This window comes from Pleurodeles waltl, chromosome 3_1, assembly GCF_031143425.1.
Source record: "Pleurodeles waltl isolate 20211129_DDA chromosome 3_1, aPleWal1.hap1.20221129, whole genome shotgun sequence".
NCBI classification, from domain to species: domain Eukaryota; kingdom Metazoa; phylum Chordata; class Amphibia; order Caudata; family Salamandridae; genus Pleurodeles; species Pleurodeles waltl.
This window is the reverse complement of record NC_090440.1, coordinates 563191053-563212119: the sequence shown is the minus strand read 5'-3', so window position 1 is coordinate 563212119 and position 21067 is coordinate 563191053. Positions and strand designations below refer to the sequence as shown.

The 21067-nt window shown below is 47.2% G+C and overlaps 1 protein-coding gene across 1 annotated transcript in view; it reads left to right on the top strand.

The window, feature by feature from the left end:
* RASGRF1 (Ras protein specific guanine nucleotide releasing factor 1) overlaps nt 1-21067 on the top strand; it is a 944233-nt gene that overhangs the window by 774557 nt on the left and 148609 nt on the right. Inside the window, exon 22 of the mRNA XM_069222980.1 lies at nt 254-338. Coding sequence (XP_069079081.1) covers nt 254-338 — 85 coding nt within the window. The remainder of the gene's footprint in view (nt 1-253; nt 339-21067) is intronic.

Sequence of the window (21067 nt, the reverse complement as noted above, 5' to 3'; positions counted from 1 at the left end):
TTGACTCTAGCGCATTGTTAACAAACCTTCAGACACCTGCTTGTTTCGCAATCTCTTCATTCCTCTCTTTAGGAGTCTGCTTCTAATCATTGCTTCTTAGCCTGGGCAGTTAAAATGTCATGTAGATCCATGTTTTGTCTCCCACCTAGATACATGTTTTCTGCAGCACATTCATTCTTCTCCTTTCAGACCTACTGCTGTATTGCACTTGTGCACATATCTTTCAGTACTGCTCTGTGCTCTAATCCCACAGGGAATTCTTTGGACAAGGGTGGATGAAAACAGAGAAGAGTGAGCGGACTCCATATATCCTGAACACAACCAAGCACTTCAACGATGTGAGTATCCACAGCAAGGAACAGGCACCAGACGGTCATATGGAAAGAGGGCTTACCATGGAGGGTGAAGTAAGGGGCTGAGCTGCCAGAGGAGTCGCAATTCAAAAGAAGAAATAGGTGAACAGACAGTTGTGTCTTAAGGTGTGTCTGTTGAAACATAACGAGTGCCCACTGAGTTCCCCTCTTTGGTTGTAATGTGGTTGATTGCTCACAGTCCTGACTTGCACGGGAAAACTTTGGAGTGTGACATCCGGTTACACATTGTGGGGAATTGTTACCGGTCTTTGCAACCCTACCACTCAATCTCCAGAGTATCCTTAGCTTTACTACCAAACTATTGAGAGTTCCATCAGCCTCTGTTAAACTAACAGCTGTTTCCTCAGACAGCTAATGAATCACGCGTGGTATTTTCGGCCTAGTCACTCAGGAAAAGTTTTCAGTGGCAAGGGGGAGTGGTGGCCGCTAATGGAGAAACAACATGAGTATGGTTTAATAGCATTTCAAGACTGAAATGCTATTAAACCATAAGCAAATGTTACATCCAAACAGACGAGAGGGCAAGAAGAAAATACATGGGACGGTGGTACTGAGGACAGGAGATGAAAAGGCAGCTGCAATAAAAAAAATATCTACAGCAGCAATGGGAACAGGGCGTGCAAAAACAGTAAGGAGGGCTGAGTAACCATCATTAATTATATTGGCAAAGAACACCCAAAATAAGCAAAATAACAAAACACCAAACAAGAGGATATCAAGAGGATAACTAAATATTTTTGTGCTGGGGAAGTTGGTTCTCAATTGGTTGTTTATGAACGTGATACTCCAACAGGATCTACACCTTAGTAATCAAGAGAAGAGTAACTACAGTGAAATGTGCACCTGGTAGTCACCAAAGCTTGCTACACTACAAGGTATACACAAAATTCATACTTCCATTAAAGCAAGGCAAGAAAAACTCTTACCCTGTTACCGTGACTTTATTTACAGTCCCCAATCAGTGAAATGATACCAGAACGAATAGTATGACGGGTCCGTCATATATAGCAAAATATCATCCGCACACTGGGAGATTTTACCTTCCCATTGTTCAGTCCATTGCAGCCCCCAAACCAGGGGGTCCTGTCTTATCCAAGGGTTCCAGTACAGACATGAATATCAGTGGGGACAGCCCTGTCTCGTGTCACGTGGCAGACGGAAGACCTGAAATGTTCCTCCGTTCACCCTCACACGTGCAAGGGAGTCAGTGTATAGTAGCCGTATTCATTTGATAAAGCCTGGGCCAAAGCCCTTTTTTGCCAATACCTCAAACATATATGTGCATTCGTCAGAGTCAAATGCTATACGGGTGTCTAGGGAGAACACCAGTGCTCTTTCTCGTATATGGGGGACCTGCTCAGGACACTGTGTACGTGCCTCAGATTTATTGTCGTGCTACGATGGTGTATGAAGCCTGATTGATCCTAGTGGACCAGGCCTGGGATTACCTTGAAGAGGCGGGTGGCTAGGACTTTAGCAAGGCTCATGGCCTCCATGTTTAGGGGATTATCTTGAAGAGGCAGGTGGCTAGGACTTTGGCAAGGCTTATGGCCTCCACGTTGAGGAGGAAGGTTGGCCTACAGGACGCACAGTCCTTCGGTGGTTTCCCTGCCTTGAGAATGACTATTATAGTGGCCAACTGTTGATCCTTGGGCAAGACACCTAGTTATTGGTTTTCTAAAAACATCTTCAGAAGATGAGGAGCCAGTTTTTGGCTCAGTGGTTTACAGAGTTCAATCAGGAGCCCATTGGGGCCAACTGTCTTGCCCAACAACAAATCCCTTACTGTTGCCGTTATTTCCTCCTCCCTGATCTCCTCTTTGAGGTGCGTCCTTTCTGCTGTCCTTATAGTTGGCAAATGTATGTAGGTGAAGACTTACCCCAGTATTGGAAGTCTCATAGATTCAAATGCTTGAACCATTCCCCGTTGTCCAGATGGGAGTCCTCGGTACCTTAGAATAGCAATGTAATGTTAAACATAGTGCATGAAGGCACTAGGCACTTCACTTATGTAGCATAACGTGGTCAATTTAAAAAAAGAGACCAAATATAGGTTTCAGCCAATCAGGCTGCTTAGCCCTCTAGAACGCTCCTGTGAGAAGCTCCAGTCCCTCAGATTTTCTACCACACATCGTGCTAGGGAGTCTCCACTGAGCTCTGCTCAGTTATACCTTTCAATAGACTTTTTTAGGAATTTTTTTCCAGTTTTAATGTGCTTTTGGGTGCCTTTTCTTTTACACCAAAGTCATACTTGGTGTCCAATCTGACTGCTCATCTCGTCTAATCATGTCAGATAAGGAGACAAAAGTCTCTTCAGGGCCTAAAAAGAGGCTTCACTTCGAGGATTCTCACCAAGATTGCATCAACTGTCTTCACCAGGATCATACAGCTTAGAACTGCAAGGCATGTAGAATATTTTCCAACAAGACCGTAAAAGACAGAGAAGGAAGACTGCTAATTTGGCTCTGGAAGCTAAAATACAGGAAAAAACCTGTGTCTGTCTATGAGAGTGAGGGCTCCTCTACTTTCTCAGGAAAATCTCTAAAAAGGGACAGATCTCCCCACTCCTGATCTTCCAGTGAGCAGCCCAAAAAAGAGTAAAAAAAGACCACCCATGGGTCTTACAAATACCTCAGAAAAGCAAACAAAGGTGTCATCTGAACCACCTAAACCACTTCCTAAGGTTCATCACTCTTTTAAGAAACCTTCATCAGCACCATCTTCTGGCAATTCGTCAACAAGTGTTCCACCGTCAACGAGAGCCTCGTTGTCGGCACCATCAATGACAAAGACATATACAGCAGCAGTGACGACGGCAACTACCAGCATTGTCTTCAGGCTGTGCACCCCTTCTACCTTCATGACGATGACAACTGCGACAGCCAGACCGTTGACGTTAAAGATTTTTCTCATCTCACCGTCGATGACAGCGATGACCGTTTTGCCCTTGACGTCCATCCCATTGGCAACATTAGTAAGACCGACAGCGACTTCTTCATCCACGGAAGAGAGGGTCTTCGCAATGTTGATCCTTGCCACCCCGTCAACGACCCTTTCAAAGACCTCGCTGACAACACCGTTGACAAGGGAAAAATACAGAAATCTGACAAGAGCAAATATTTGACCCCATCTCACACATCTCCAAGCAAGATAAGTCCTGATACCTGCACATCTGTTGAAGGATAAAGATTCAGAGGATGAAGGACCCTTCAGTGTGGCACACAGTCCATCTGACCTGCATGTTAAATGCCAGGAAAAGGAAGAAGGGCATGGGGAACAGGAATATGCATAACAGGAGTACTATGCTTCTCAGGAGCAATGCGCATACCAGGAGGAAAGGGTCTCTGATTTCAGATTTAAAATTCCTGCTCGCCAACTATAAAAAGCATTTTCCACCTGTGTCAGCCTCTACAGAACAAGTATCCACACCTGCAAAGTCACCTACAGAACAACCTTCTACACCCAGGCATAGACCAATGACATTGCCTGAGTCAGTAAGGCACACCCCTCAGATAGCTCGTCTTCAAGACCCGGCAACCTCTGATGAGGACAGAGAGGAAGGAGAGCGCCGCAACAACAACACAGAATGGGATTATTACCTCATACCCATGCCATCCTCTCCTCCAGTTATTTGTGGCATGTAACGCTCCAAGAAAGGGTCATCCCCTTTCCAAACAAAGTATTGTGAGGTGGATATCTAATGCAATTCACTTCTGTCACTAGGCAGCAGTAAAACAGTTGCAGACATCAGAACATGCTCATTCTACTAGAACTGTATCAATGTCAACAGCATTGTTTGCTAATGTGCCTCTTCAGGACATTTGCACAGCCACCTGGAATACGCACACCTTTACAAAGCACTACAGCTTAGATTCAACACCTCAAGGTGATGTGGGAGTGAGTCAGGCGGTGCTGAGACATCTTTTTTAGTGATGGTGAGCTGTCTCCTTTTTCCCCACCATCCCAGCATTAGTTCTGCACATTTTCTATTATTTAGTACTGTTTGACATGCCAGCATATGAGAAAAATGCATCATTTGCTGTACACATAAAATTAAACTTTCTTTTCTAAAATATGTTAGTAGATATCAGGATATTTATCTATGGTTATAAATGTTTTGTGTACACTGGAGATTGCAGTGTGCTTCACTACTGCTATATACTCGGATTCAAGCATGTGAATCTATGAAAGTTTCAATACTGGGGTAGGAAAATAAGTTACTTGCCTGTAACTGTAGTTCTGCAGTACTGGAATCTTTCATAGATTTGCATGCTACCCACCCTCCTCCTCTGGGAAGCTCACATCTCTCTCTTTTCATTTAGTTCTACTGCACTATGTTTGGTCTCTTTTTTAAATTGATTAAGCTAGGCTACAAAGGTGAAGGGCCTAGTGACTTCATGCACTATGTTTAACATTACATTGCTATTCTAAGGTACCGGGGGATTCCCATCTCGACAATGGGAAATGATTCAAGCACGTGAATCTATTAAAGATTCTAATACTTGAGAACTACAGTAACAGGTAAGTAACTTATTTTCTTCTCTTGACTCTTCCACAGTAGTAGCCACTGCAGGGGTGTACATCTGAGCATAGTAGGCCGCAAAAGCGTCAGCAATGTGTCACCACTCACACACCAATTTGCCTTTCAGTGTTCCCACCTCTAGCACCCAATTGCCTGACTGGTCTTTCTTGTCTAGCCCTGCTAGCAGTTTACCAGCTATATCACCAACTTCGTATATGTAGTGTTGCGTCGTTCTGGGACTCAAATGAGCTGCCTCAGTCGCTATGTCCCCATATTCGTGCTGTTTAAGCTTAAGTTTGTGCTTGGAGTCCTCGCTTGAGCCCTGTATCAGGGCTGTCCCGAGGACCCAGAGCTCCATTTGCTGTGTTTCTAGTTGGACTCTTTCCTCTTTTTTTGTGGCCGCTATTAGGCCGATTGCCTGTCCCCTAATGACTGCCTTGTAGACCTCCCACAGGGTCTGAGCCGAGTCGAAAGATGTTGCATTCTCTGGGAAATAGTGTGCTGTGGCAGTACAAAGCTCTTTTTTTTAATTCTGAGTAGCTTAAAATATGATTTGTAATACCACACAACAGATCATGAACCTTTGTAAAAAGGTGGATATGATGCATAAGCATGAAAATGTAGTCGATGCGGGGCAGACTGCCATGTGCCCCAGAGTGGAAGTTAAATTGTCGTTCTCTCGTAGGGGATTTCCATGTATAGCCATAAGCACTGAATAGTCCCGTCCACGTGCAGGGACCCCGGATACATTTTTCACAATATATCTTCTTAAGTGCAGCTGTTCGCCTTTCTTCAGAAAGGCCTGCAGTCACTTAAGAGATAAAAATATTATGCAGCCTGTACAAACAGGCTACAATGGCCCAATTACTCATCTTGTACTTAAAAAGGGGGCCACGAGATTCTATATGTATGTAATTTCCTGTTGTCTTTGTAAAAACAGCATAAATGTCTTTCACAAACCCTTTTTTGGTAGAGTAGGGAGAAGCAGTAAGGCAGGGCAGTGTGCCCCATAGGGTGCCATTTTGAGTTAAAATAGAGGCTGTACCTTTAAGAATCCAAGAGACCACTAGTATCCCATCATGCTGAGCAGGTGGCAGTTCATTCAGTTTTTTTCCAGCTCTTGCTGACAGGACCCTGGAGCATTGAGCTTGACTAATCTTTGGCTTTTTTTCAAGAAAATTCACCTCTGAATTTTACTGATAACAGATACTCTCAATGCCTTCGGTCTCTCCCTACCCTTGTCTGTCATTTTCTGACAGGAAGTTGTATTTTTGGTCTCAAAATTGCCATTTCATTTTGGTAAGTGCCCACATTGTGGGAGAAAAAAGGCCAAGACAGATACTCACAGAGTAGGTATTCTCCATCTTCCAGATACTCATGTTCCTGACCCTTTCTGTAGGAGGCTGGCCTGGCTTATAGTGGGTACCTTGTGGTACTTACACCTTGTGCCAAGTCCAGTTATCCCTTATTAGTAGATTAGAGGTGTTCTAGCAGCTTAGGCTGATAGAGGTAGCTATAGCAGAGCAGCTTAGGCTGAACTAGGAGACATGCAAAGCTCCTACTATACCACTTATATCACTTAGCAATATATCCTAAGAAAACACAATACTCAGAGTTACTAAAAATAAAGGTACTTTATTTTAGTGGCAATATGCCAAAAGTATCTCAGAGGATATACTACCTTACCAGAATGGTATTGGGGTGACAATTCCATGATTGTAGACATGTTACATGGCCATGTTCGGAGTTACCATGGTAACACTACATATAGTAGTGCACGCGTGTTATGGTGTCCCCACACTCACAAAGTCCGGGGAAATTGCCCTGAACAATGTGGGGGCACCTTGGCTAGTGCCAGGGTGCCCTCACACTAAGTAACTTTGCACCTAACCTTCACTAAGTGAGGGTTAGACATATAGGTGACTTATAAGTTACTTAAGTGCAGTGTAAAATGGCTGTGAAATAACGTGGATGTTATTTCACTCAGGCTGCAGTGGCAGTCCTGTGTAAGAATTGTCTGAGCTCCCTATGGGTGGCAAAAGAAAAGCTGCAGCCCATAGGATCTCCTGGAACCCCAATATCCTGGGTAACTAGGTACCATATACTAGGGAATTATAAGGGTGTTCCAGTGTGGCAATCAGAATTGGTAAAATTAGTCACTAGCCTGCAGTGACAATTTGAAAAGCAGAGAGAGCATAAACACTGAGGTTCTGGGTAGCAGAGCCTCAGTGATAGAGTTAGGCACCACACAGGGAACACATATAGGCCACAAACGTATGGGCACTGGGGTCCTGTCTAGCAGGATCTCAGTGACACATATCAAACATACTGACAACATAGGGTTTTCACTACGAGCACTGGGCCCTGGCTAGCAGGATCCCAGTGAGACAGTAAAAACACCCTGACATACACTCACAAACAGGCCAAAGGTGGGGGTAACAAGGCTAGAAAGAGGCTACCTTCCTACACTTTCCATATTTGCAGGACCTTTTCAAGAAATACAATTCGCGACAGAGAGAAGATTCACCTTCAGGGTGCAGAGGAGCGTCGAAAGCAGAAGGCGCAATCTGCAGTTGGAACCTCAGGGTGAGGAGAGGGTCAGTCCTCTCCCTGGCCTCTGTCATCTGTCTCTGGAGGGCATCCTAGACAGAAAAGGACTGAAAAATGCCATCAGTCTCGGTCGAAGTTGAGAACGTCGACATTGAGAAGAGGAACAGCACTAACCTATTCACCGTCTATCCATGGATCGATGTTGAGGATGTGGTGCATACTGACATCAGGACTACGGGTACTTATGTTGATGACAAAACATTGATTGACGTTGAGGTGCCCAAGGCCACCTCGCCGTTTGCCGTTGTGATCTTTATCGGCATTGCGAGCACCGTCGATCGACAGTGCGGTCAAGATCGACATTGAGACACTATTGGTTGCCGTCGAGGCAGACGTCGGTGTCGTTCACTGTCAAAGAGTAGATCAACATCAAAGGAGTGAGGACAGTCAACGTCAATACATTTTTTAGCCTCCTCCAGGCTTCAGTGAGCACGCCGAAAAAGGATAAGGATCTTCAGTTCGCCAGACTCCGAGTATTCTTGCACCTACTCCCCGTCATGGGATGCACCAGCTGACTCTCTGCCAGCACCATCTCTGCTTCCTCCTCCACAGACTGCTCCACCTCCACCACCTACAGCACCGTGTCCCGGAATGCTTGCTTCACTACCACCAGCACGACTACCTTCTGCACCAAGACCCAGATCTTGTTTCCATTCTCGTTATCACTCACATCACTACTACAGACACATCAACATAGTTCAAGGCTGTCATCTGCATTGGTGCTATTCAGGAAGGTCTCAATCCAGACAGACCATTGAGACCTCATCTACAAGTACTGGGAGATATTTACCGAGCCTCTCAGACTCCCATCCTCCACGCATTTAACCTGTGGATGACATTTCTACCTTTCAAGAAATTTTGGTCAGGAGTGCTAACAAATTAAACATTCCGATGTCCACTTCAACACTGACGACATTGGTTATCTTTGAGACCCTGCAGCATAGGTCAGCCTCACGTCCTTTGCTACATCTAGTTCCAGGTCTCTTAGAACCTGTGATGGACCTCTTTGTAACCCCATCATCGGCCAAGCCAACTCCAACATGGCTTCAGAAGAAGTACTGTCCCCTGGAACAAGACCCGGCCTTCCTCCGTACGGACCCGTCACCTGACTTGGTTATTGTAGTGGCCGCAAAGAGACATCATGCCACTGCTCCTACTTCCGCAGTTCTACCGGACAAAGAGACTCGCAAACTAGACTCTGTGGGTTGGAAGGTCAGCAGTACAGCAGCCACTACAATGAAGGCTAACTCCAACAGTTCGTAGAACATTTCCTTAGAGACAAGGGAGAGGACTTTAATGAAATTCTCACTGAAAACCTAATGGTTTCCAATCAAGTAATTAGCACAGCAGTGGATTCTTCTCTACTGGCGGCGGATGAATACTGCCACGACATCTGTCTGTGCTTCGTCTACCTCTTTTAAGCCAAAATCACAACAGAGAATCCTCAATTTACCATTTTTCAGTACCACTCTCTTCGGAAATCATACCGATGATGAGATGTCGAGGATGAAGGCAGAGGCGGAGAGAAACCTAAAGAGCCAAGAAAATCTTTAAGGTCATTCCAAAGCTATTTTTCGTAACTGAGGGTTCAAACTCCTCACTGGTATCAGGGTCGCCAACAGACCGGTACACAGTCTCAACAATACCAACTATCCTACCAGCCTTACAAGAGAAAATAGGCCAGAAAAAGATCAAGCCAGTGACCTGCTCAGGGAGACAAGCAACCAACATCGAAACCCTGAATCAGTGGTTCCCAACCTGTGGTCCGCGGACCCCCTGGGGTCCATGACACATTCCCGGGGGGTCTGCAGGCCTGGGCTGGGAGGAAGGCCCTTCTCCAGCTGGGGACTCTGACACAGTGCGTGTTTTCACACTGATTACTTCCTTTGTTGAGCAGTTTTAAACGCACTGCAAAGCTCCTTGTATTGCAAAAATAAAAGCGTCAAGCTAACTCAAGTGATTAATGTATCTGCTGGAGAGAGATGGGAGTTTTGTGCAGTGGCAGTTTTGACTCAAATGTAGCACAGATGGTTAATATGCCTGCTGCAAAGAACGTGTATCATGCAAAGAACAGTAATTTATTTGCATGGTACAGTGGGTTACTCCTCGAGATTCTTTTGTTACTGTGCAGTTCATAATCGTAATCCAGCACAGTGAGCTGTGAACTGCCATTAAAGAGATGCATGCAAACCGCAAGGCACAAATTAGAAAGTTGTTTTTTTCCTAGACTTTCATTTTCTTTATGCTGCTAAAAAAGGTTTGCTTGTCTAGAAATACATTCTTATTGCTAACATCATCGCTAATCACTGTGCTGTATTCTGAATCCTAAATTTGTGCTTCTCCTGACCAAGCACTCTTAGAAAATGCCTACCAGTGTGGATGAAATGTGAATCCTACACCTTGGAGTCCCCTGTAAAGTGCCCTGACACCCTACAGTGGTATGAGAGGTGCTATAAAACAAATGAAGTACATGTGACAGAGAGGTTAAGGAGAGATGAGAGGCCCTTATGGTTTACTTCCTTACCCCTTCACTTATTAATGTGAAAAAGCTTTCTCAGATCTTAGATACCTAAAAAATAAAAACAGAAATCGCTCCAGAAATGTAGAATCTGCCCTGAGGATTCACCTTTCCTAAATAAAACCAAACATTGAAAAGGTAGTTGCAGAGATGCAGCGCCAACCTTCCCAATAAAATGTTTAGATTTTTGCATATTTTTTCAATATAAAAGAATTTTATCTTTAGTAATTTGAGTATTTGTTTAGTGTGTACTTGTTATATTTTTTGTGAATTACTGTTTTAATGTTTGAAAATTAAATCGTATAAATTGCTGGGGGTCCCCGGCTTCCGGTCTTGATTCATTGGGGGGTCCTCAGAAGTCAAAAGGTTGGGAACCACTGCCCTGAATCATTTCTTCCCCCTCTTCCGTTACCCACTTCGGTAGGGGCAAGCATCCAACATTATCTGGAAGAGTGGCAAAACATCATGCAAGACACCTAGGTTCTGAATATTGTTCTCAATGGATATTGTCTCAGGTTCACAAATCCTCCACCATCCATTCCTCCCAAACCAGCCAGATTCCAACTTCCACAATTTCAAGCGGCGGTAGACATCCTCTTACAGAAACAGGTGGTGGAGCCTGTTCCTACTCACCAACATGGAACAGGCATCTATTCCAAGTACTTGTTTGTCAAAAAGAAAAACAGGAACCAATTAAGACCCATTTGCGACCTCAAAACAGCCAACAAGTGGATTCGGCGAGAAAAGTTCGATACCTTCATTACCCCAAATTTACCCCCAACTACACCAAGAGGATTGGCTCTGCTCCATTGGCCTTCAAGACGCATGCTTTCATGTACAAGTAGCCAGAAAGCATTAAACGTTCTTGAGGTTCGTAGTGGGGCACAACCATTTTCAGTACCAAGTGCTTCCATTTGGCCTGAAATCAGCACCCATGACATTCTCCAAATGCATGACAGTAGTTGCAGCCCATCTACGAAGACACACAGTATTTGTCTACCCATATCTAGATGATTGGCTGATCAAGGTGTCCACGTATCAGGAAGCTCAGCATCTTTACACTGGACTTGCAATCTCCTTCAACGCCTGGGCCTCCATGTCAACAATGTGAAGTCAACCTCTGTCCCAGTGCAACTAATACATTATATGGTGGCCTCTATCAACACCCTCCAAGCAAGCGTGTGTCCTTCGGAGAAGAGACACTTATCAATCCTTCAGAAATCTCAAATTTTCATGAAAACCTCCCATCCAACAGTGAGAACAGTATCCTCTCTCCTCGGCTCGATGGCCTGCTGCATATTTCTCACACTGAATGTCTGTCTCCACATAAGAGCTCTACAGGAATGTCTTGAGGACCAGTGGGATCAACTGACAGAGCAGTCCAGTGTGCCCCCAACACCTCTGTTTCCAAGATGGCAGAGGTCTGGGACACACTGGAGGAGCTCTGGGTACCTTCCCTGGGAGGTACTGGTCAGGGGAGTGGTCACTCCCCTTTCCTTTGTCCAGTTTCGCGCCAGAGCAGGGCTGGGGGATCCCTGAACCAGTGTAGACTGGCTTATGCAGAGATGGGCACCATCTGTGCCCATCAAAGCATTTCCAGCGGCTGGGGGAGGCTACTCCTCCCCAGCCCTTCACACCTATTTCCAAAGGGAGCGGGTGTAACACCCTCTTTCATAGGAAATCCTTTGTTCTGCCTTCTTCGGCCAGGGCTGCCTGGACCCCTGGAGGGCAGAAACCTGTCTGAGGGGTTGGCAGCAGCAGCAGCTGCAGTGGAAACCCGGAAAGGCAGTTTGGCAGTACCCGGGTTCTGTGCTAGAGACCCGGGGGATCTGGTATTGGGGTGACAATTCCATGATCTTAGACATGTTACATGGCCATGTTCGGAGTTACCATTGTGACGCTATACATAGGTTGCGACCTATGTATAGTGCACGCGTGTAATGGTGTCCCCGCACTCACAAAGTCTGGGGAATTTGCCCTGAACGATGTGGGAAGCCAAGGTGCCCACACACTAAGTAACTTTGCACCCAACCTTCACTAAGTGAAGGTTAGACATATAGGTCACTTATAAGTTACTTATGTGCAGTGTAAAATGGCTCTGAAATAACGTGGACGTTATTTCACGCAGGCTGCAGTGGCAGGCCTGTGTAAGAATTGTCTGAGCTCCCTATGGGTGGCAAAAGAAATGCTGCAGCCCATAGGGTTCTCCTGGAACCCCAATACCCTGGGTACCTCAGTACCATATACAAGGGAATTATATGGGTGTACCAGTGTGCCAATGAGAATTGGTAAATTTAGTCACTAGCCTGCAGTGACAAATTTAGAAAGCAGAGAGAGCATAAACACTGAGGTCTCAGTGATACAGTTAGGCACCACACAGGGAACACATACAGGGCACATACTATGAGCACTGGGGCCCTGCCTGGCAGGGTACCAGTGACACAAGGACTAAAACAACATACATACAGTAAAATATGGGGGTAACATGCCAGGCAAGATGGTACTTTCCTACAGTGTTCATTTAAGAACGAAGACTCTACCACTTGCTGTCAAGATGTCATTCTTCCATACTTACTCCATTTGGCAGACTCTGCCTTGCAACTCTCTTCTATAAATGTTCACCTGGCAGCTCTTACTGCCTACAGAAAATGTCCTTCACAAACTTTTTTTTTCAGAATTCCAATCATCAAGGATTTCCTAGAGGATCTGAAAAAGGGTTTTCCTCCCATTAGGCACCCTTCCCCTCCATCGGAGCTCAATACAGTCCTTTCACACTTTATGCAGGAACCCTTTGAACCCATACACAAGGCCTCTCTCCAACACCTGTCTTGGAAAACTGCTTTACTTGTAGCAATCACATCTGCCCACAGGGTTAGCGAGATCCAGGCATTCTGTTTGCATGAACCATACACCATATTTCATTCTAGCAAAGTGGTCATGAGGACTCCTCCAAAATTCCTCCCTAAGCTGGTTTCAGACTTCCATGTCAACCAGACAATCTCTTTGCCAACATTATTTCAGAATCCCTCTACTCCAGCCAAAAAAACTCCATTCCCTGGATGTGAGACGAGTTCACAAATTCTATCTTGACAAGACACAGGACATCCACAGATCGGACCAATTGATTATCAACTCTGGTCCCCTCTGTACAAGCTTAGCCACCTTTTAACAATCGATTTAACAATAGCTAGTCTGTGCTATCAAAAGGCTAACAAAACACTCTGCTAGACCAAAAGCACACTCTACTAGAGGAAAAGCAGCTTTTACTGCTTTGCTGCACAATACTCCTATTCCAGAGATTTACAAAGCAGCAACCTGTTCATACATTCACTAAGTACTACTGCCTAGATTCTGACACTAGAGCAGATGCTCAAGTAGGTCAGGCTTCCCTCAGAAACCTATTTGCTTAAACTGTCCAGTTCATCCTCCATCTCTGTAGGGAAGTACCATATTTCTAGCACAGTTACCCCCACTTTTTGCCTGATGTCAGTATGCTTAGACTGTCGTCCACTGGGATCCTGCTAACCCGGACCCCAGTGGCTGTGCTCTCCTCTAAATTTGGTGCTTGGTAACTTTCTAGCCCCACAATTGGCATACTGGTGCACCAATGTACGTCCCTAGTATATGGTACTTAGGTACCCAGGGGTCTCCCATGGGCTGCAGCATGTATTGTGAGCCTATAGAAGCCCATGCAAACTGTATCTGCAGGCCTGCCATTGCAGCCTGCTCGAAATGGTGCATGCACCCTTTCACCCCCCAATGAAAGGCTTGCCTTACATCGCAGTCACTACACTTAAGCACTGTAAGTCACCCCTCTGGTAAAACCTTCAGCCCAAGGGTAGGGTGCATGTCCCTAAGTGTGAGAGTACCCCTACAAACATCAGACTCCATTCTCTGTGCTTTGTATGTGCGTGGAAGCCATTTTAAGACATATAGTGGATACTTGTCAGTACAAGTAGTCCAGCTACATAATGGTTTCTCTAAACCTAGGCGTGTTTGGTATCAAACATGTCAGAACCATGCAACGATTCCAGCATTAGTTGCATGATACCATGTACTCTGGGGGTTTCTTAGAGGATCCCTCAGATCTGCCTGTGCAGCCTTCCAGTGTCTGCCTGGCAGCTCACGTTGCTGCACACCCTCAGACACTGTTCTGCCCTCCTGCTACTCATCCAGCTCGAGGAAGGGGAAGGCAGGACAAAGGGTTTCCTGTAGGAGGGTGTGTGACCTTATCTCCTTTAGAAATAGGTGTCTCTGGACTGGCGTGGGGTGGCCTCTTTGCACCACCAGATTGCTTTGAAGGGCACATTTGGTGCCCTCCTTGCATAAACCGGTTTGCACCAGTGCAGGGACCCTTGGTCCCCGCTCTGGAACAAAACCACACAAAGGACAGGGGAGTGTCCATCCCCCTGTCCAGCTCCTCCCCTAGGGAGGTGCCCAGAGCTTTACCACGTGGCCGGTTGATTCTGCCATCTTGGAAACAAGATGTGCAGAGGCCCCCAGGGAGCTTCTAACTTGTTAGGCTAGGTAGATCACATCCCTGACCGCCTCTGATAGGTAGGTCACTACAGAGAGTGAACAACCCCTTTTTAGGGTTACTTAGGGGCTCCCCCGTATTCATCGAGCAAAACTCTACAAGGAACTCTCTGCAAGACATCTTCTGCTCCTGGCCTCTGGAACTGCTGCTGGTCTGCTTTGGAACCAAAACAAGTCTGCTTCTGGTGGGAGGGCTCCCATTGCGATATTGTTTCTCTGTATTCTGCAAGAATCCTGCAACATCCAAGGTTGTGCATCCTCCAGGGTTACAAGGACTCTGTTTGCACCTGGAAGCCCAAAGGAATCTTCCTTGGAATGAAGGAGTCACTCCCCTGCATCTGCAGGCACCTAAATACTACGTCAACCAGCTGGTGGGATCTCCTGTCCCTTGGACATCGATAGGCTCCACATCACAGATGGTAGTTCTGTGGCCTCCTCTGGGTTGTGCCTATCTTCTGACCAACTTGGGAGACGGTGGGCCACTGGACTGGAACCCCTGTGCACCACGACTTTTGCTCTTGCCAAAACTTGTTAGCTCTTCCTCCAAGAGGTCATCGAGCACCGAAAAGCCCCAGCCTCCACAACACTGCAACCCGAAGATCAGCCTCCGGTCTGCAACTCCTGCGATGTGGGACTTCTGTTTTGTTGCGCTGCTGAGGCCTCCTTCTGATCCCTTGTGTCCATCGCCTGTGAGTCACTCGTGGGGGCTCCAATGGCTTCTGCTGGCTTTGCTGTGTGCTGAGTACCAGCGACGACTCCCCCTCAAGGGTAGAGTCTCCTGGACCTTGCTGGTTCCCAAAAACTTGCAAATACATCCTCAGCTCCTGCTTGCATCTCCCAATGCTTGTTGGTGGCCTCGCTGGTCACTGACCCTCCTGCACTACAGCGACCAATGTGGGACAGCTCGTATGTGACTCCTTCGATCTTCTGCAGCTCCTGGACCCCGCAGCTGGACTTCTTCCTTCACCAACCTGCAGGAACTTCAATCCTAGTAGGGTGGGCTTTGCCCCCTGCACCACCTGGGCACCTTCAAGGGTGCTGGACTCTGTCCCCCTTCTTTTCAAGTCTTCTACGTCCAGAATCCGTCCTTGGGTTTCACCGGCCTGGTCCACGGGTCGCAACAGCAGCTGGACAACCGATGCCTCAGTTGACTTCAGCAAGGGTTTCCGACATCCTTTCACCCCTATGCATCTGGGTCCCCTTCTGTACATACTGCTGCCTTCTGGGTATCCTTGGGTGGAGACACCCTCCAACCTTGCTCCTGTCTTTGGGTTTCCTTGAGGTCCACTGGGAAGGGTCCTGAACTTGCGATTTCCCTGTGTTAGTCTATGGGACGACCGGGTAGGTAACCACTCTAAACCCAGTTGCTGGGGACACTTGCTGTACTTACCTCTGGGGTTTTTGTTGTAACTACCACACTTACTTTGATTGGGTTCACTATTTTGCATTCCACTTGTAGGAAAGTAGCATCTTTCTAGCTTGGCTACCCCCACTTTTGGCCTGTTTGTCAGTGTGTTTGACTATGTCTACTGGGATCCTGCTAATCAGGACCCCAGTAGTTATACTCCCTCCCTTAAATTTGGTTGGTCATACTGTTAACACAGTATTTCACCCACAATTGGCATACTGGTGCCCCCTTATAATTCTCTAGTAAATGGTACCTACATACCCAGGGCATTTGGGTTCCAGGGGAACCCTACGGGCTGCAGCATATATTTTGCCACCCATAGGGAACCCATGCAAAGGCTTCTGCAGGACTGCCATTGTAGGCTGTGTGAAAAGGTACAAGCACCCTTTCACTGCCATTTTCACTGAACAAGGTCACTTATAAGTCACCCCTATAGCAAGCCCTCCATCCTAAGGGCAGGGTGCAAAGTACCTGTATATGAGGGCACCCCTGCATTAGCAGAGGTGCCCCCATGACTTCCAGGACCATTTTCCCAGAATTCGTGAGTGCGGGAGTGCGGGGACGCCATTTTATGCGTGTACTGGACATAGGTCACTACCTATATCCTAATGGTAACTCCGAACATAGGCATGTTTGGTATCAAACATGTAGGAATCGTACCCCCATGCTTTTGCAAGCATTGGTTGTATGATCTCATGCACTCTGGAGGACCCCAAGTACTGCCATTACAGCCTTCTGAGGTTTTCCAGGCAGCCCCAGCTGCTACCACCTCACAGACAGGTTTCTACCCTCAGCTTCCCCAAGTCACTGGAAAGACTTAGAAGGGCACATTTGGTGCCCTCCTTGCATAATTCAGTCTACACTGGTTTAGGGACCCCCAGTCCCTGCTCTGGCGCGAAACTGGACAAAGGAAATGGGAGTGACCACTCCTCTGTCCATCACCACCCCAGGGGTGGTGCTCAGAGCTCCTCCAGAAGGTCCCTGGGTTTTGCCATCTTGAATTCAAGGTTGGCAGGGAACTCTGGGGGCATCTGAGTGGCCAGTGCCAGCACGTGATGTCAGAACCCACCCCTGATAGGTGCTTACCTGGTTAGCTGACCAATCCCTTTTTCACTCCTTTGGGTGGTTCCTCAGATTCGGATTGCAAGACTCCAGCAGGAATCCTCTGCATCCTCCACTTCAACTTCTCACCGAAGAAACTGCATCTGGACCCTCCAGGAACTCTACAAACTGCAACAAAGAAGCAAGACGCCTTCTGCAACATTGTATCTTCAGCTCCTGCCAGTAACTGCAACAGTTTCCTGGTTGTGCATCCTCTGAGGACAGCCCGTCTTCAGCCTGCACCAGAAGAGCAAAAGAATCTACCTTGGGGTGGAGTCACTCCCCTGCTTCTACAGGCATCTAGAGCAATGAGGACCAGCTGCAAGGATCCCCTCTCTTGCTGAGCTGCATGGATCATGCATCATGGGTGGTGGACTGAAGTGGTCCTGACAGTCCTGGCGTCCTACGTTCCAACTTTGGTGGAGGTAAGAGCTTGCCTCTCCACGCAAGACAGTACCCCCGTGCACCATGTGTTTTGCAGTTGCCAAGGCTTGTTTGCATTCTTCCACAAAGTTCTTCGTGCATCCGGCCCCAGCACTCTATCCTGCAATGCACAGCTTCCTAGGTGGTTCTCCGGCGGCGTGGGAGCCTTTGTCGTCGTGCTGTGTGGGTCTCTTTTGCACCTTCTTTGTCCCCATGCTGAGGGACTCCTGTGCATTCTGCCTGGTCTTCTGTGGGCTCTGTGAGTTGCTGAGAGCCCCCTCTGGCTTCCCCTCCTGGGTAGAGTCCACCTGGTCCTTCCTGGTCCCGGGCAGTGTCATTTTCCACTAACTGCGAGCTTTGCCTGTGCCAAGGCTTGTTGGCAGACTCAATTGTCCCCGTAGCCATTAACTATATTAAACAGAAGAAGACAGTGGTGACCACAAACACTCCCCTTGCTCCCCTCCCCAAAGAAACAGGTTACATATTACCAAATGCCCACTGTATTCGTCAGCTATGTTGTTTGCATCAAGGCGGTTCTCCCTGGCAGTAAGTCAACTCGCACCCTCAGATCAATTGTGGTGCTCTTCCTGTGCTGCAGCAGAGTGAGATTCTTGTCGCTGTGGCGATGCCTGTCCGCTGATTGTTCTAAGTGTCTTTGTCTTTCCGCCATTCCAGAGGAGTTGGTTCACGCATGGACTGTGCAAGCGATGCTTCTGTTGTGGTCTGTTGGTTTGCCGCCATCCTTCCAACCATTACCATGTGTAATAAAGTTTCAATGTGTTATGTGGTGTGGGGGTTAACCCCCACCATGCAATACTCTCACAATACCCCAAAGATGGTCCTTGGATTCACACTAGTAAATCTTTAGCTCCAGTGCTTAATTTGTAAATAAAACATGCTGGTGCCCAAAGGTCTCCTCTGAAACATGCCGCTGCTGCAATTAAATATGCGAGCACAGAATACTGAGACAGCATAATCCTAAAGTCATTTTGGTCCTCTTTAATCCACACAGTCTTTCCCTGCCACTTGAGCTCACGCTTGCAGCTTTCTGCTTTGTGCCTTGTAGTCTTTCTCTTCCTCTGTCTTTCTCATATGTGTCTTTTGCTTGCAGTAAATGCCTGATGCAGAATAAAAAGTGCCGGACCCCAAAAATAAATGCCAGTGCCCCCCACTGGAAAACACGACCCAAATTAAGCAATGCTTAGCTCAGTCCTGATAGAGTAACAAAGAGCAGTCAAGCTTTACTTAGAGGAATATGTGTTAAGCATTTCACAGCACAAACATGGACAATAAGTAATTCACACATCTCGAAAGAAATCCAGCACCAATTTATAAAAATAGATTTTATTTTAATCTTAATCTAGGCACCATAAACAAACAAGAATTGATCAGTATAACTGGAGTTATAGATTTGAGAAGAAATATTACTTTACTGCAGAACTGGCATTTAAATGTTGCATTGAAATCTGTGGGAGAAATATCACTGGTTGCAAAAATGCACTTGGAAAGCTAGTATTGTGGAACTCTTATAGGGTTAAGGTTGTGCAGTCCTTTAGGACCAAATCATGACAGTCAGTGTAGTTCTACCTGGCCTGTGGCAACCGGGTGCAGAGTTGTCTTGGCTGTCCATGGTGCTGAATAGCACTCACATTGAAGTCAATAGCAGGGTGCCACTGGTGACAAACGGCCACTTGGGGGTTGAGCTGCGGAGAAACCTTGCAGGGTTAAGGTCATGCGGCAGTCAGTTAACTTCTACCTGGCCCATGGGGTCCAGGTGCAGAGGCTGTCCATGGTGCTGAACAGGACTCGCACTGGTGCTGATTTACCATGCACACGCTGCTGTGATAAAGGGGAAGCAAAAATTCAGCTGTGGGGTTGTTGCTGACGTCAGTCACAAGTGATGGGCAGTGCTCTCCTGTTGCAACATCGCGTTAAGGGGTCGCTTACTGGGCTGGTGACCAACAAGCCTTGGTAGCTGTAGGCACAGTAAAATGCTTTGGATAAGTCTGTAGGTCGAGGGTAGTATGGTAGCGGCCTGTAATTTCGTGGAAGGCTGAACTCTGACTCCCATAACGCACTTCACCAACTGGATCCAGGCGATCCCTCGGTGGCCCAGTGGCTGGCGATTCTTTGGTTTGAGAACATCTTTTTACCTGCAGTTGCAGGGAACTAGTGCCACTAGTCCAAGAGAGACTGAGGGTGCTTCTGGCTTCTACAGGGATCCCTCTGGTCGGGAGTGACAAGTTTCAGCCAAGGACAAAGGTCGCTTACGCAGTTACCAGTCTGTTGCCTCAGGGACAGAGCATCCTTCTTTTGCCTTGTTGCAATGGGCATAGTCCGGTTGTCAGTGATGCAGAGCTCCTTTTTTCCCCTTCTTTGAAGTTAGTCCATCAAATCTGAGGTTCTGGTGTCAGGGGTCTCCCTAAATCCTGGACTTAGGGAAGTTAGGGGTGAGGAGGCTAGTGACCTATGGGCAGTTAGCTCCTGCAGCGAATCCACCCCTGAGGTGATCACATCCGGTGGGACAGGTCACCTTTAGCTACCCAGAGTACTCTATTCTGCCACTCCTAAGATGCCAGAAATCAAAATTTAGTGCACAGGCTGGGCTACTCGGCCTAGAAGTTTGGTCAGCCTGCTGAGGGTGCGCACAGTCCGGCATACATAATTTCCTGCCTGTCCACGAGCAAATGTGCCTGGGGGCAGGGAGAGGGTTGTTACCTTGCTGGGGGACAGCACAGATGGCTATCAGGGGCGGTGTAGCCTTTAAAGCTCACCAAACTGATGGCTCTTTTCACTAGCCATGCTAGGGGGCAGTAGGTGTGACCTCCTTCCTGCCTCTGTCTTTGTTCCTGACCTCTCGGAGCATCCAAGTTGCCTGGCAGGAGGTGAGAAACCTGTCTTGGTGGCAGCAAGCACAGGAAAAAGCATGGGCTGACTTGCTAGAGCACACAGAAGGGTGGCAAACATGTGGGCAACCTCTAGTGTGCCACCTGGGTGCATGTCAGTCATCTCTCAACACCAGATTCATGTTGGGGGTGAGAAAGCAAGTTGTTTGACATGAATCTTGACATATCTAGGTGGTACCATAATGGTGCTAGCAACCCGGCTCTGCCCAGGCTTAGGTCCCATGTCCTATGGACCGGCCTGCACTTATAGTGTACCTTAATGGAAAGGACACTATAGAGACATATAAGTTATGTTTCCTTGCTTCCCTGTATCCTGGGCTGCAGAGGCCTACCTAAGGAGTGTCTGACATACATGTACGGCAGTGCATGAGACTGTGCCACTAATGGTGAGGGCACAGTTGAACTCGAGGAGTTTGCACCGCCCTGGCAGTGTGTAAACAAGCAAACACAAATGATGGATGGAATGCAGAACCAATCAAATATTCACCCCCAGTCACAGATCTGGGTTTAATCCATTGATTCTTTTGCCCACCATGCCACCCCAGTTTGAACCCAGCCATATGCAAATCAGTCTTGACCCTGTTCCCCATGGAAACAGTCCAGCCCATAATGCCAGGTCAGGTCCTCTCTGGACCCCATACAAGCATCCTGGGACCAGTTTCTGCTTGT